The 13,711-nt window shown below is 40.9% G+C and overlaps 1 protein-coding gene across 4 annotated transcripts in view; it reads right to left on the minus strand.

Annotated features, from left to right (window-relative positions):
* The window catches only part of PCLO (piccolo presynaptic cytomatrix protein), a 333,182-nt gene that overhangs the window by 126,269 nt on the left and 193,202 nt on the right, over window positions 1–13,711 (minus strand). For all 4 annotated transcript variants that reach the window (XR_013545629.1, XM_073000807.2, XM_073000806.2 and 1 more), the window contains exon 7: window positions 2,994–5,208. Coding sequence is in view for 3 of the 4 variants with exons in the window: in XM_073000807.2 (XP_072856908.2) it covers window positions 2,994–5,208 (2,215 nt within the window). In the remaining variant the exon portion in view is untranslated. The remainder of the gene's footprint in view (window positions 1–2,993; window positions 5,209–13,711) is intronic.

Raw genomic sequence — 13,711 nt, forward strand, 5'->3', positions numbered from 1 at the left:
ATGCTGGATTTCACAGGACCAGTTGTACAGCTGCAGTGTTCAGACAATGAAGTTCATGTTGCCAGAATGGCGGATGTAAATGATTTGTTGTTTCATGAACAGATTTGCTGGAGTAAAGCCAGCATAATGTTCCAGCGGTGCTGGCACATGTGACAACTGAATGAGAGGAATGGCCAAAGAAAGTCCACTTTTTGTTTCAGAAGAATATGTGCACAAGTGTTATGCTTCCTGGTGACCTTATATAGACAGAATGAGGGGCTATACCATATGAAAGTCTAGAGTAAATGATGTGCTAGAACAAACTGTGAACGGAAAAAAGTCTGAAAATAAGCTCTCTCTTTTCAGTCAGCTTGTTATCTCATCCCTTTGTTCTGTCAGGATTGCCTGAAAGATATGACTCTGCATATCAGAGAAAGTTGGACTAAGGCCTGAAATCTAGGAATGGGGGCGGGGGAGGGGAGAGCGATATCAATCATAGTGAAAGTAAGAGCTGATCCTTGACACGTGCAGATGTCTAGACATGGTTTAAGTAGGTCATCTTTGTTGGAGGCATGTAAAATATGGCGGCCCAGATCTATGCTTGCTAGACACCAAGGGCTTTGGATGAGCTCTGCCTTTTTAGTCCCACAGCAGCATGAACCAGTGCCTTTTTGCCAAAGGTGCTGAAAGCACTGAGCAGAGCTTTTTCCACTACTTGAGAAACTGTAGGAAGCACTGCAACTGCAGAAGCATGTAGGAAATGGTGACAATGAGAAAATTTCAGGGATACATGATGAACTGTGAAGAGTCTGAATCAAACAAGGAAATAAGAAAAGATCTTACATCTGCCTTACTCATGTCATGTATTAAACAGATCTAGATTCAATAAATACATTGTTACAAATAATCTAAATTTTGAGGTATACTTTAAGAAATATACAGAAAGACAGAATGTATAAAGAAAGCAGTCCACCACTTATATGTTTAACTGTGTAACAGAACACAAGTCAACATCTCTTGTCTTCATATTTCCCTTCTAATATTCATTGGTTGAATATGGAGGACTTGAAATGAATTGTACTTACATTTGTTGCAAGAAGTCCCATAATTTTTCAGTGGGTCTCCTCTAGATAGGATTAACATTGGATTTAACTCAGTATCTGACTGCTCTCATTTATACTTTCATATTTTTGTGAATATTCCATTGAGAGGCAAAATTCCACTGAGGTTTTATGCCAGTGCCAGTGCCATTGTGTAAATTGCCATGAATTAATAAGCTGCTACTTGCATTCCTGATTGTGCACAAAGTTGTACAGACAGCACATAGTGAAGAATGCCAAGGGCTCCTCATTGATTAGTGCCAATTGACCAACATTATTTAACCAATTCCAGCGATGCTGGCATAAATGCTCAGTAAGGTTCTGGCCAATGATTTTAATATATTAAGCAAGGTTAAAGCATTATAAAAATAAATAAGATAAGAATGTGCCAGGTGAATACATTATCATACTTCAGAGTAATACAAGCAGTTGTTCAACAGCAATCACTGCTATTAGCAAACACAAGAGTGTGTGCAGTGTTTCTTTATTGGACAATATGCACAAACTGCAATCGAGCACATACAAAGGGAAAAAAATAAGTACGAAACACGTAGGTTTCATTCATTTTCAATTTTTTTAAAAAAAATGCATTCTGAAATAGCTTAAAAATATTAAAAACTTTACTCGGAAGTCCCACGATGCTAAAACACAGTGTATACTTTAATGCTTAACATCAAATAAATTTTTTCTTAGCAGCTTTTTTTTTTTAAAAAAAAACAGCTTTTCATCATGGCTTCATGTAAAAATAATCTTCTGCACTTGCCTGTTGCATTTTTTTAAAACTGAAAAGCTGTTCTGTTGCTTGGTTTTTCCAACATTTACCTGTTTCTACCTCAAACTTCTCCCAACAATTGAAGAGCAGATAGGACATTTTCATTCATGCAACATCCTCCACAAATAGAGTTACTTTACAAACATGCATATATGGCAAAAATATTGGTTAGCGTTCGTATAGGATAATTTATACATATGGCTGGGATTAAAATTAGATAACTGAGTTTACTGAGGAAATTAATTGTCCCACCCATCTGAACCATAAACATGATTATATAATCATAGCTTTTTCAAAAAAATGTACAGATGTCCATACACATCCAGCAGGATACACTTAAGGAAGATGTTACTAAAGAAGTGTGATAATAAAGTACAATATTTCATCATAAAATTACTATTCGTACGCATATTTCCACTGCGTTGTGAAACAATAAAAAAGTGTGATAATGAAGTTTCTGACAATACACCTCATCATAACAGTACTGTTTCTGGCTGTAATTCTATCAGAGCTTAGAACAATGATTTATCATTGAATTAGAGATATTGCAATCATTTTTAAAATATTTACTTGTTTGTTTGCTTATAAATTGTGTTCTATGGCTTTGAAACTTTCTAGGTAGCAGAAGTTTTTCAACAAGCCTAATAATGTGCAGAATACTGCCCATTGAACAGGTTAGGATAAGGATAGGTTAAGTTATTATGAAGGCTATAATTTAGTTGGGTGATGTTTTTGTTTTTTTTCAGTGGAGGTTTATCCCACTGAATGTAATGGAAGAAGATAGGCCAATGAATGAATACATCTCAAAATCCAAGCCAAAATGCTGTTATGAGAAGTTGAGAGCAAGATATATACACAAAAAATTAAAAACAAACCAGAGAGAGAGAGAAAGAGAGTGAGAGCAAGAATTGAACATGCATGTCTATCTTTGTACTCATCCAGAATCTGAGCATACACAGTTAAATCAGCTGGCCAACTGAAATGAAAAAAATACATATACATGTATACATATATACACACACAAAATGCAGAAAGGAAAAAAGGAGTAGTAGTAGTCCCAAAAAGATGATGAAATTAGACACATGCATAGAAATGAGGATTTGTGTTGTGAGAGCAATAAAGCAGTCTGAAGTCTAGTTTACCTTCGCTATCTGACATGGCATGCTGAAAGTCATCCATGATGAAGGCTATATCCCGGTCATAGCCTCGAGCTCTTGATTCTTCCCTCATATGCTGTTGGACTTCAGGCAGTGAATGGCTTGATCCAAACTGGTCCCTTGTGTCTGCAGATATAGGCGGTAACGGCCCAGCTGCTGCTCTTGCCATCCCCATTGGCTGGCCCACGGGACTCAGAGGGCTCTCTTCCTCTGAGTTCTGGGCTACAATTGGGATCCGTCCCCTACTCTGGCTGATAGGCAGACTAGTGGGTTTAGTTCTTCCAGAGGGGGCTGCATGGCTGAAGGAAACATCTAGTGGTTCTGCCTCTTGGGCTTTTAGTCTTAACGAAGAGCTTGAAGAATCTCTTTTTAGTGACAAGTCAAGCCCATAGACAGATGATGGCCTGGAGGAAGGCCTAGACCTACTGCCACTGCCGTAGGGTTTGTCAGCATCATCCTGAAATGTGGACCGCATTGTTGTACTCAGCGCAGCCCCCAGACTTGTACCAAGGGAATGTGTTAGCGTGGGCCCCATATACTTCTGTTGTTCCGTGATATTTTTTCGGAGGCCAAATGTTATATCATCCTGGAGCAGCCTTGCTCTAGAGGTGATGCCTCCAAGTGATGATGTGCTAGAAGTCAAGTAGTTTGAGTAATCAAGCTCAAGGTCCCTGCTTTCCTGGATGGGTGAAAATTTCGACAATTTGGGATCTATCAAGGCCTTCTTATGTTTTGATTGCTTCTGATAAAGCAGGGCAGCTGGAAGCTGTTTGGCAGCTTGTTTCTCTAGTGTAAGCCTGCTTATGCTGTATTTCTCAGATTTGGGGAAATGTCTGTAACTAGTATCTGAGTGGTAATACTGTGAAAGACCTGCCAGGTGGTCCAGACTTTCAGTGCCCCTTCGGAACTCCTGCTTGATCTGATGCTTTAGAAGCTTCAGTTCATAAGGATCTTCCATTGGGTCTTCATCAGCTTTCATGTAGCTGTGCAGTCGAGAAGAAGTTTGCAATGGTGCAAGAAACTCTGAGACTTCTTGCACCCTCCGGGCCTCAGTAGTTCGAAGAAGCCTGTCTGTTTTACTGAGATCCTTCTCATGCAAGCCATAAGCAGAACTGAGAGCAGATGTTCCTTTAGTAAGATCCCCAATATCATCAAGCAGCACATAATTACGTGATGTATGGTGGTCAATGTCTGCGTAGAATGAATCACCAGATATGCTAGAAATGGGACTACTAGCCATGCTGCTCCTCTCATCCAGGCCCAACCTCAAGTCCAAGGTGCTGTATTTACTACCCAGATGGGACATGGTGTATGTGTTGTCAGATGATGCCGGTGCTATCATAAGAGGCTGATTGCGAATCACATCATAGTTGGATGTAATCTTGGGTTCCAGGTATAAGGAAGTTTGCCTTGTTTTTTGCGGGATCACCATCAACTGCGATGAAAGTGGGTAGGAAGGCTGTGGGGCCGGCGGTGGCTGAGCTTGGGGTGTGAATGACATGGTTGCCACGGTCTGGAATGCAGATTGGGTTTGATAAGGAGAAACCTGCTGTTGATATAGAGGCTGCTGCTGCTGCTGCTGATAATGAGATTGCTGGCTGTACTGAGTTGGTGCCTGAGTAGGGACAGCAGGGGAAGAATATTGATACTGAGTGTAAGGACTTGTAGGAGTTGCAAACTGAGTTTCTGGTTCAGTCTGTGGGGGTATAAATTGGTCAAATTCTGTTTGGGGTGCAGTCCGTGGTCTTTCCAAGGCATGCTGAGATTCTATCCTGGTGGGCCTGGTGCTGCTCACTTCACTGTCAGACATGTAATCACGTTCCTCTGCTACACCCTGAAGGTAGGCACGCTCCCTTTTCTCTCTCTCTTTTAACAGTGCCTCTTTTCGTCTATTAATGCCCATTTCTAGATATCGAAGCTTTGCATCTATTTCTTTCTCTTCTTCATCTAGCTCTGCTTGCTTCTTCCGTAGCTTGGCAGACTCTCGTTCCACCAGATCCAGTTCCCTATCTATATCCTGGAGGATTTTAGCTCTGGCCATAGTATTGCTTCGGCAGATTCTTCGGCGTGAAGCTGACCCCACAGTTGTGAAAGTGGATGATGTTCCCATTGCCACGTCTTCTGGAGGTGGGTTGGGAAGAGTCCTCTTGACCTTCTTTTGCATTCCTGATGGCACTGCACTTGGTGGTCCTTTAGTTTGCTGCAAAAGAGAAAACACAGGATAATTATTCTGGAGAAATGAACTACTGTAGATCAACAGAACTTGTGATCTACCATGCCAAGGGAACCCAACCACAATGTCGACTGCTAGCTGCTTGGTCAATCCATATCTTTTCTTGATTCCAGGAAAGCAGCAAAATATGAGTTATGTTGAAAAGGAAAATTACAGAGCTAAGAGCTAAGTTCAGAAAAGGGAAGCATAGTTCCCCAGATTTGGGAAGGGCCGGAGCGGACACCATATGTGTGGAGGGGATCTGGGGCTTCCTAACTGGGCAGTTCCTCTCCCATTTATCTCCTGCCGCCACTTGAATAGGCATGGAAAGGGAGAAGACATTGTCAATTACTGTGTGACGTACAGTTACTTCTCCTGATGCAGAGAGAAAGAGAAGTGCACTGTTAACATGCATTGACTTTTTCACATTTAGCATCATATTTAGTTAGGCTCTCAGTTACCATTAACAATTCACTATAGTCAATACAATGTCATTTGTCACAGATCTTTATGCAAGCTCGAGCCAGCATTTCTACCCTATTTATTCCTTTCATTACTGTTCCATCAACTTTAGCAAGTTTCTATATTTTAATGAGTGCAATGTAAGTTTTTTTCTTTTAACTTTCCGTCACCTTTGCCCAATCCAATGTTACACCAACAATTCAAAGAAATGATGTTTCTCTTTCAATGTGCAGCTATAATCAGAGCAAATTATTAATAATTTCTAGTATCTCGAGTTAGGCCATTTATTCTGGAAGCGTAGCTGTGCTCTTTTGCTCCCTGTGTGAAATAGATGCTGATTGATACTGTAGGGAAAATAATTAAAGATGTATGAAACTTGAGAAATTATGTTGAAGGCTTCTGCGCCATTTTAACAGCAGCTTCTCACATTTACAACAAAATATGCCTTCCCTCACTCCAAAAATAACAAGAAAACAGCCATTTATCTGTTGAAGAAATCTGAATCTACTATTCAGGTTTGCTCTTGGCTATAAACTAAGCGTTGTCTTTATCTCACCACAAACAGAATGTGGGGACTAGAATCTGATCTACCATTCAGATTGTCACAAAGACTATGGGCTTTATGTGCACAAAGCAGAGATGAGCATGAACTGCCATTCATCAGTTTGTTTCTTGGATGAATAGGTATTTGGTGGCTCCCAACCCCGCCTCCTCTGGTGGGCGCCCACTCAGAAGCAGCACTCAGAGGAGGCAGGGCAGCTGGAGCACTGCCTTTGAATGGGTACTCACCGGAGGAGGTGGGGCTAGGACCTGCCAAACACATTGAAAATAAGACATTTCCCTTGCAGAGTCTTACTGTTAAACAGCTTCTATTTTTAGGGTCCAGGGACACACTGGGGCTAAGATGTATAGACATATGAATAGGATTGGGATGCAGACATGTGGGCTATGAAATGGAATGTATTAGAAAGCTACCAAATAAAGAAGGAATCCCCAGTTTGCTTTGCAACTTCAGGATCAACTGTTTCCTGTTGGGAAAGGAGTAGAGGATTTCTCTTTACCTGGACTTTTTGATTATGGGATGAGCAAGAAGATAGATATAAGATAGCTGTGGTGGTAAGGCTTTGAGCAAGTCATGAGACAATGGATCAGTATGGACAAGCTACAAAGCTGATAGCTCTACTTTGAATTTGTACCCTGATGACAAGTTCCAACCATGTTATTTGCCTTCCAAAAAAAGAGATGCTTTCTTTTGGGAGATTCTACAACTCCCCAATTAGAATTCTTTTTCTTATGATATTTATACAAAGCTAGATTTTTGGCTTACGGACTGCTCTCAACAAATGCTGATTGCCTGACATTCACCTTTTTCCATTTATTTTTATCTCCCCTCCCTCCTCCTCTCCCACCCTGCCAGCAACCCATGAGGTTCAGATCTGATTGCTTTGTTTGATATTTTCATTCTCAACTGAATTATCCTGGAACAATTTCTCTTCACATTCCCTGAGTCTTTGGGAACCTGAATAAATAACTCCCCCCCCCATGGCTGAACAGCTGAGAAAATAGTAAGCTTTAACTAAAACACTAATTGAAGATTTGGTGCAATGTAGTGTTTTATAACACACACACACATGTGTTTTATAAAGGGACGTGGTGGTGCTGTGGGCTAAACCGCAGAAGCCTGTGCTGCAGGGTCAAAAGACTAGCAGTTGTAAGATCGAATCCACGCGATGGAGTGAGCTCCCGTCACTTGTCCCAGCTCCCACCAACCTAGTGGTTCGAAAGCATGCAAATGCAAGTAGATAAATAGGGACCATCTCGGTGGGAAGGTAACAGCGTTCCGTGTCTAAGTCGCACTGGCCATGTGACCACGGAAGATTGTCTTCGGACAAAACGCTGGCTCTATGGCTTGGAAACGGGGATGAGCACCGCCCCCTAGAGTCGGACACGACTGGACAAAAATTGTCAAGGGGAACCTTTACCTTTACCTTTAGTGTTTTATAAAATCCTGCTCATGGCTAGGTATCCATATCACAATATCAGGCTTTAGTCAGGCTTTAAAAAATCTTATGTTGGTATCAGGTGGTGGTCCACATTGCCCTGGCAGCTGCAGAATTGTGGCCAGCCTGACCCAGGAACAGCCTGGTGTTTGCAGGCTCAGGCCCTGGCCCGTGTAGCAGCTGCTGGGCCTCTCATGAAGCTCACCTGGAAACCCGGTGAGAAGGCCCATTTAAGGAGTGATTCTCTCTCCCAGAACTTGCCTTAGTAACAAAAATTTTGGCGGTGCCTTGCTGCTTCTGTGTGTTGGAGTTTGTTCATTCAAGTGCTCTTCTTCCTGCCTTGGTCCCTGCATCTCTATGTCTCGATTCCAGTGTTCCTGTCACTGCCTTGGTCCCTGCTTGTCTCCTGCATCTCAGCACCTTATTCTGGCTCTGTACTCTAGGTCCTATTACCTGGTTCTCCCACCTCTGCTTGGTCATGGCCTGCTGTGCAGTGAGTGTCTTTGGATGTGACACCCTATGTGGCAGACTGGGTCCTGGTGCCCTTGTGAGAGGCTGCCTGTGATATCTTGGACTTTGACAGTTGGGCAATTGAGGCCATCCAGAAGCCTTGCCACAGCTAGAGTCACCTTGTTTTCAAGGGCCCAGTGCCTGTGTCAGCAAGCTGAGTATGAATAGTGTTTAGGCAATGAGGTTGGGGCCCACATATCAGCAGTGGGGTGTCTAATCTTTTTTTAGAATGTGCTCCCTGTAGCTGGACCTACTTATACAGAATGTGGCCCTGCCCACTGTTGGCAAGTGGACCTCAATATTCAGAACTTAGGTGAAAAAAGTTTAAAATCCACATTTAAAGTTCAATTTTATCCAACTCAACAATGTTTTGACTATTAAGTCCTTGCCCATAGCAGAAATACTTGTTCTAGCCTTCATAAAACTAATGAAGAATGAAAATCTTCTGGAATTGGGTGTTGGGTTTTGTGACCCCTAAATCTGCTCAAACATTCATAGTGTGTTCAATTCACAAACCCAAAAGCAACATCCACGGACATAAGCTAGTAACAGCAACACTGTTTTCAAGTTCAACCATTTGCTATCTACTGGCTCTGAGTCTCCTTTAGAAAATCAGAATATTGTCTCCTCCAATTTGACAGAACTGTTGATGAGGTCAGCAAGCATCTTCCCCGGTAACAGGAATCAGCCATGCAATATGAAATGCTCATACATCCCATTGCTTCTTATGTGTGTAACAATACTCCTTTAATGTGGGATACAAGATATATTTTATAGACTTTCACACTGAGTCTTTTATTTGATCTTAGTCAACTGTCCAGTCACTTCCATTTCGTCAATCTCTCTCCTGAGTGTTTGCTTCTCCTAAGGGGTCTGTTTTACTAACCTAAAATTATAAAGCAATTATCAAAGAAATTGATAATACAGGGGTTGGCATCATCACAAACAGAACAACCTACAGAAGCAAAGCTAAGGGACTAAATTACTACTAATTTCTAAATCTATGCAGGCTGTGACATTATGTCTGACCAAAAAGGTGTTCTCATGAGTGGAGAGAAAATATTTACATACTAGAGAAGCCAGCCGGGGATCTTCTCCATGGACCCATCAATTTCTGGTCTGCATCAGTTTTTTACTTTCTTCTAATCTATCTCGCTTCCATATCAATCCTGGCATATTTAATGGAAATGTAGTACATGGATTGTGTTCTGAGCTGAAAATTGTACTACAAAATTTGGAGAAGAATGGAATCCAAGTAGTAGCTGTATTGCAGCCTGTGGTTCAATCGGAAAAGAAAAGTGTGAAAGGAGTCAATTCACTGAAAATGCAGCCCCACTGAAAAATGTGAGGACCAGTGGATTCTATCTGCTAGCCAAAATATATCAACTGGGTGTGCCAGTCCACACCATTATCTCTAGCCCTGGCTACGTGGACTCTATATTCACGCCCTATGGTGCAAGCATCCCAGGTTATCCACCAACACAGAAGCCTTGAATAGCTGTTTCTCAGCACATTAAATGCATACATATGCATTTTGCTGCACTGCACTACCTGTGCATTTTCAGAGAAAAGACTCTAAAGGTTTTTAAACGGTGTTAGATTGAATGCACTTACAGAGCTCCCATCAGGAGGCCTGACTTAGTTGGATTCCAGTTCTGGAATGTAGGTTGGGGCTTCCATAAGCACCAAAATGTCTTGCAGTCTTTAACCCTATTTGTCTGCCCGGGGCTCAAATTCCATAGGAAACCAAGGATGGGGTTCACACACATAACTGCCATGGAGGCAGGTCACACATTCAGCTTTTATTCATCTAGTTATGAGAAATCAAATTATGTACATTATGAGGGGCCCCCAAATTTCACCTCCAGGAAAACAGCCACAGATGCAACAGCCCTATACACTTGCAATTCCTCAAAAAGGCAGGACATACAAACTATACCTGGTATCACCTTTGATGGTCTGTAATGCTGTATACTGTGCCTAGGTAAACAATGCACAGTAGAATACCACTTAATGTTTATCATTTAAGAGAATTGTGGAGTAACCTTTCAGCATGTGTTGCTTGTCCCCCATTGTTTTCTCCTCCATTCCCAGACAGAATTTGACACCTAAATATTTCTATTTTCAGATTTTTACAAGATCTGCTACATGACCTATCAAAATATTATACAGAAATATTGTGTATTTTAGTAGGAATTTGCCAACAGAGGATAATTTTTACACATAAAAAATAAAGCTCACTCTTAATTCTTTTTAAAATCTTCAAACATCTTATCATTAAATAATAAAAACTATCTCTAAACTTCTCTTAGAACACATTTTATTTCACAGTATTAATGTATGAAACATTTCCTTCTGGTATAATTTATTGTTCTCTTCAGGCCTTTAATGCTAATTGTGTACTCATGCTTTTAGCACCATCTACTGTTAAAAAAATCTCTTCTTATTGTAGACTTTTAGCATAACAAATAGAAAGATTATGAAATCAGCCTCTTCAGTTCATATAAGATTAACTTGCATTTGTAAATCAGGCCAAAGCCAATTTAAAAAAAGAGAGACAAAAACGTATGACACTTTAAAGATTAACTGCTATATTTTAACATAAACGCTCGTGGATCAAGTTCACTTCCTCAGACATAAGTATCTTTGTAAGACACTTCTAAATTTCAAGCACCACAATTTCATCTTATCAAATCTATGAACAAAGATTCACAGGAAAGGAAATCAGCTTGCTTTATTCACTGAACAGGAAGGTAATAAACAGAAGATGAATAGTTTGTAGAAGTAAATGAAGATGCTCATGGAAATGATTAGCTGATTTTAATCATCATCGTCAGCAATGGAAAGAAATGCATGGCATGTTAGAAAGACAATAGAGCAAGACTCTGCCCTGGAGGATCTTAAATTTAAAAAATGCAATGGAGAAAGGGAAATGGGGCCGTTCAGGGAAGAATTATATACATAGTTTAATTGAAGGTGTTTAGGCTTAAGGTTAAACTAGACTTTTAAAATTTGAAATATCTATACTCTATTTTTCTGCATATTTGTTGCTAGTAACCCATTTCCTTTCTACAGAAGGATTTCCTCAGAGGCATTGGTCTCAGGTGGTAAAGTTGAAAATTAAACCCATATTTATTTTCCAGTGACCAATCACAAAACAAAGTATCTTAAATGCAATGCATATAAGTAGAGTAATTCTCAAGAGAAACAGACCTCCTTAACCATTTGAGGGAAGTCTTCTAAAAATATAATTAATACATCATCTAATTTAACCCCTAGTTATAGTAAAATATGAGATCTGAGGAATTATAAAAATGTGTAATCAGAAAGGTAAGTTTTGATTTGAATGGAAGAAAGAGAATAGCCTTAGCTATGTCCTGAGAAGTCCAAGGCAAGGAGAGTCATTGGGGGAGGGGGGGAAGAAACTTCCAGATATCTAAAGTAGGTAAGATGGAGGACCAAGTGACACTTGCACAAATGATGGTATAGGAGTTTTAATTAAGGAAAACAACCTTAAACTAAATTCATGAGTAGTGCATAAATAAATAAAAGGCAAGGCAAAGTGTACTGCATATATACCACTCTCTGGAAGAGGTTTACAATTTTTTTAATTGTACAGGCTACACATTGCCCTCCCCCCATGAGCTGGGTGTTCATTTTACTAACCTTGGAAGGATGGAAGGCTGAGTCAACCTTGAGCCAGCTGTCAGATCTGTTGGTATCGAACAGTGAACATGAACAGAGTTTTGGCTACTGCAGCTTAAGCACTGCGCCACAAGGCTCTTGTACCCTAGCATGTATGGGGATTTTAACAGTATCATTTAGTACTGATAAGGGAGATGAATTATTTTAGCAGCAGAGTTCTGCACTAAGAAGTAGGTGAAGGGAGACTACGGAAGAGAGAAGAAGGTGGGACACAATTAGGGCAGGAAGTGTATTTCTCAAGGTGGTAGAGTGGAATAGCCATATTTTTATAGTGTTACAATGGAAGAACAAATATGACTTGGGAACAGACTAAAGGTTGGGGGAAGCAAAGCCAAAGCCCTGGCTTAATGCCTCTTCAACAAGGTAAATATCAACTACTGTATACCAACACTACACTTGATTGATTGTTTTGATATAATAATCAGTTTGTGTTTAATATTGCAATTTATTATGTTTTGGGTTCTATGTGAGCTTTTTTAATCATCTAGCTGTATGTGGGCTTAGCAGTATTGGGACAAAGGTGGAATATAAAGCAAACAAAGGATGAATCAATAATCAAAATAATCAAAATATATCTTTAAATCACCTTTAAGGGGAAAAGAGCTTCTCAGTGCTACCTAACACTGGATGAGTATAATTGAAAGCATACAAGGAAAAGGCTTGGCAAGCAAGATAAGAAATTAAATCTTGGATGCAGTGTCCTGGTGCCAGACACCAGTTAATTTAACATGATTTGCAGAGATTGGAAATTTTTTGAAAAATTATCTGGGATCCCTGACTGACACACTGAACAAAAGGGGCCTGAGTGGTTTTTGCCTGTGCCATTCTGATTCTCATGGGACGTGAGGTGCAGATCTGGGTCAGTGTCACAATCTGGAGGATGATGTTGGGAGAGAGGTGGTAGTGGTAAGTCCCATAGGGCACCTTTTGGAGATCAGGGTGCCATGAATCATGTAACTGAGGTATGCAAGCAGGGATGGCCTTCTGAGACTGCCTTGGGAGATGACCTAGCTTGACCCATGACAATCAGAAGGAAAGTGGGCTCAAGGATGTCTCCTCAATTTGAATTGGCTGATCCCAACCTGTTGGTCCGCCTGATCCTGTCCCTAGGTTTAACTCACTACCGTAGGCCCCACCTCAGTGCAGAGATTTTAAAAGTCAATGGAGTCGTCACCTGAATTCGAACCCATCTCTTGTGTCCTGCCTTTTTATTTACTGTTTGGGGGTGAGATGAGCTCTGCAGAGAAGGAAAAGAGCTGAAAGAGTTTTTGGGGACCCAATTTTTCACCTACAGTACCTAAACAAAAAAACGTATCTTGTTTTCCCTTTCCATCCTCTTCTTTTTCAGGTTGGGCATACTTTATGACTCTTTTTTCAGTTTCCAGAACTTGGAGTAGGAGAAGAAAAAGAGGTTACTTACCTGTAACTCTGGTTCTTTGAGTGGTCATCTGTGAATTCACACTAATGGGTTAATCTGCGCATGCGCAGAGCAGCCTCGGAATTTTCTAGAGCTCAAGCACATGGTGCCGGGACCTCCCACACGCTGCCTATAACCCTGCCCCCGAGAGTCTCAATTCCATAGAACTGTCTGCCACTGCACAGTCTACACCAGGCACACGTGACGGCCAGCGGGGAGGAAGGGCAGGGAATGTGAATTCGCAAATGACCACTCAAAGAACCAGAGTTACAGGAAAGTAACCTCTTTTTCTTTTTCATAGTCTCTGTGAATGCACACTGATGGGTGATAAGCAAGCTGACTTACCAGGCGGAGAGACGTCATGAGGGAACAGATGCCAAGACGGCATGGCAGACAG

This window comes from Pogona vitticeps, chromosome 5 (genome assembly GCF_051106095.1).
Source record: "Pogona vitticeps strain Pit_001003342236 chromosome 5, PviZW2.1, whole genome shotgun sequence".
Lineage (NCBI taxonomy): Eukaryota > Metazoa > Chordata > Lepidosauria > Squamata > Agamidae > Pogona > Pogona vitticeps.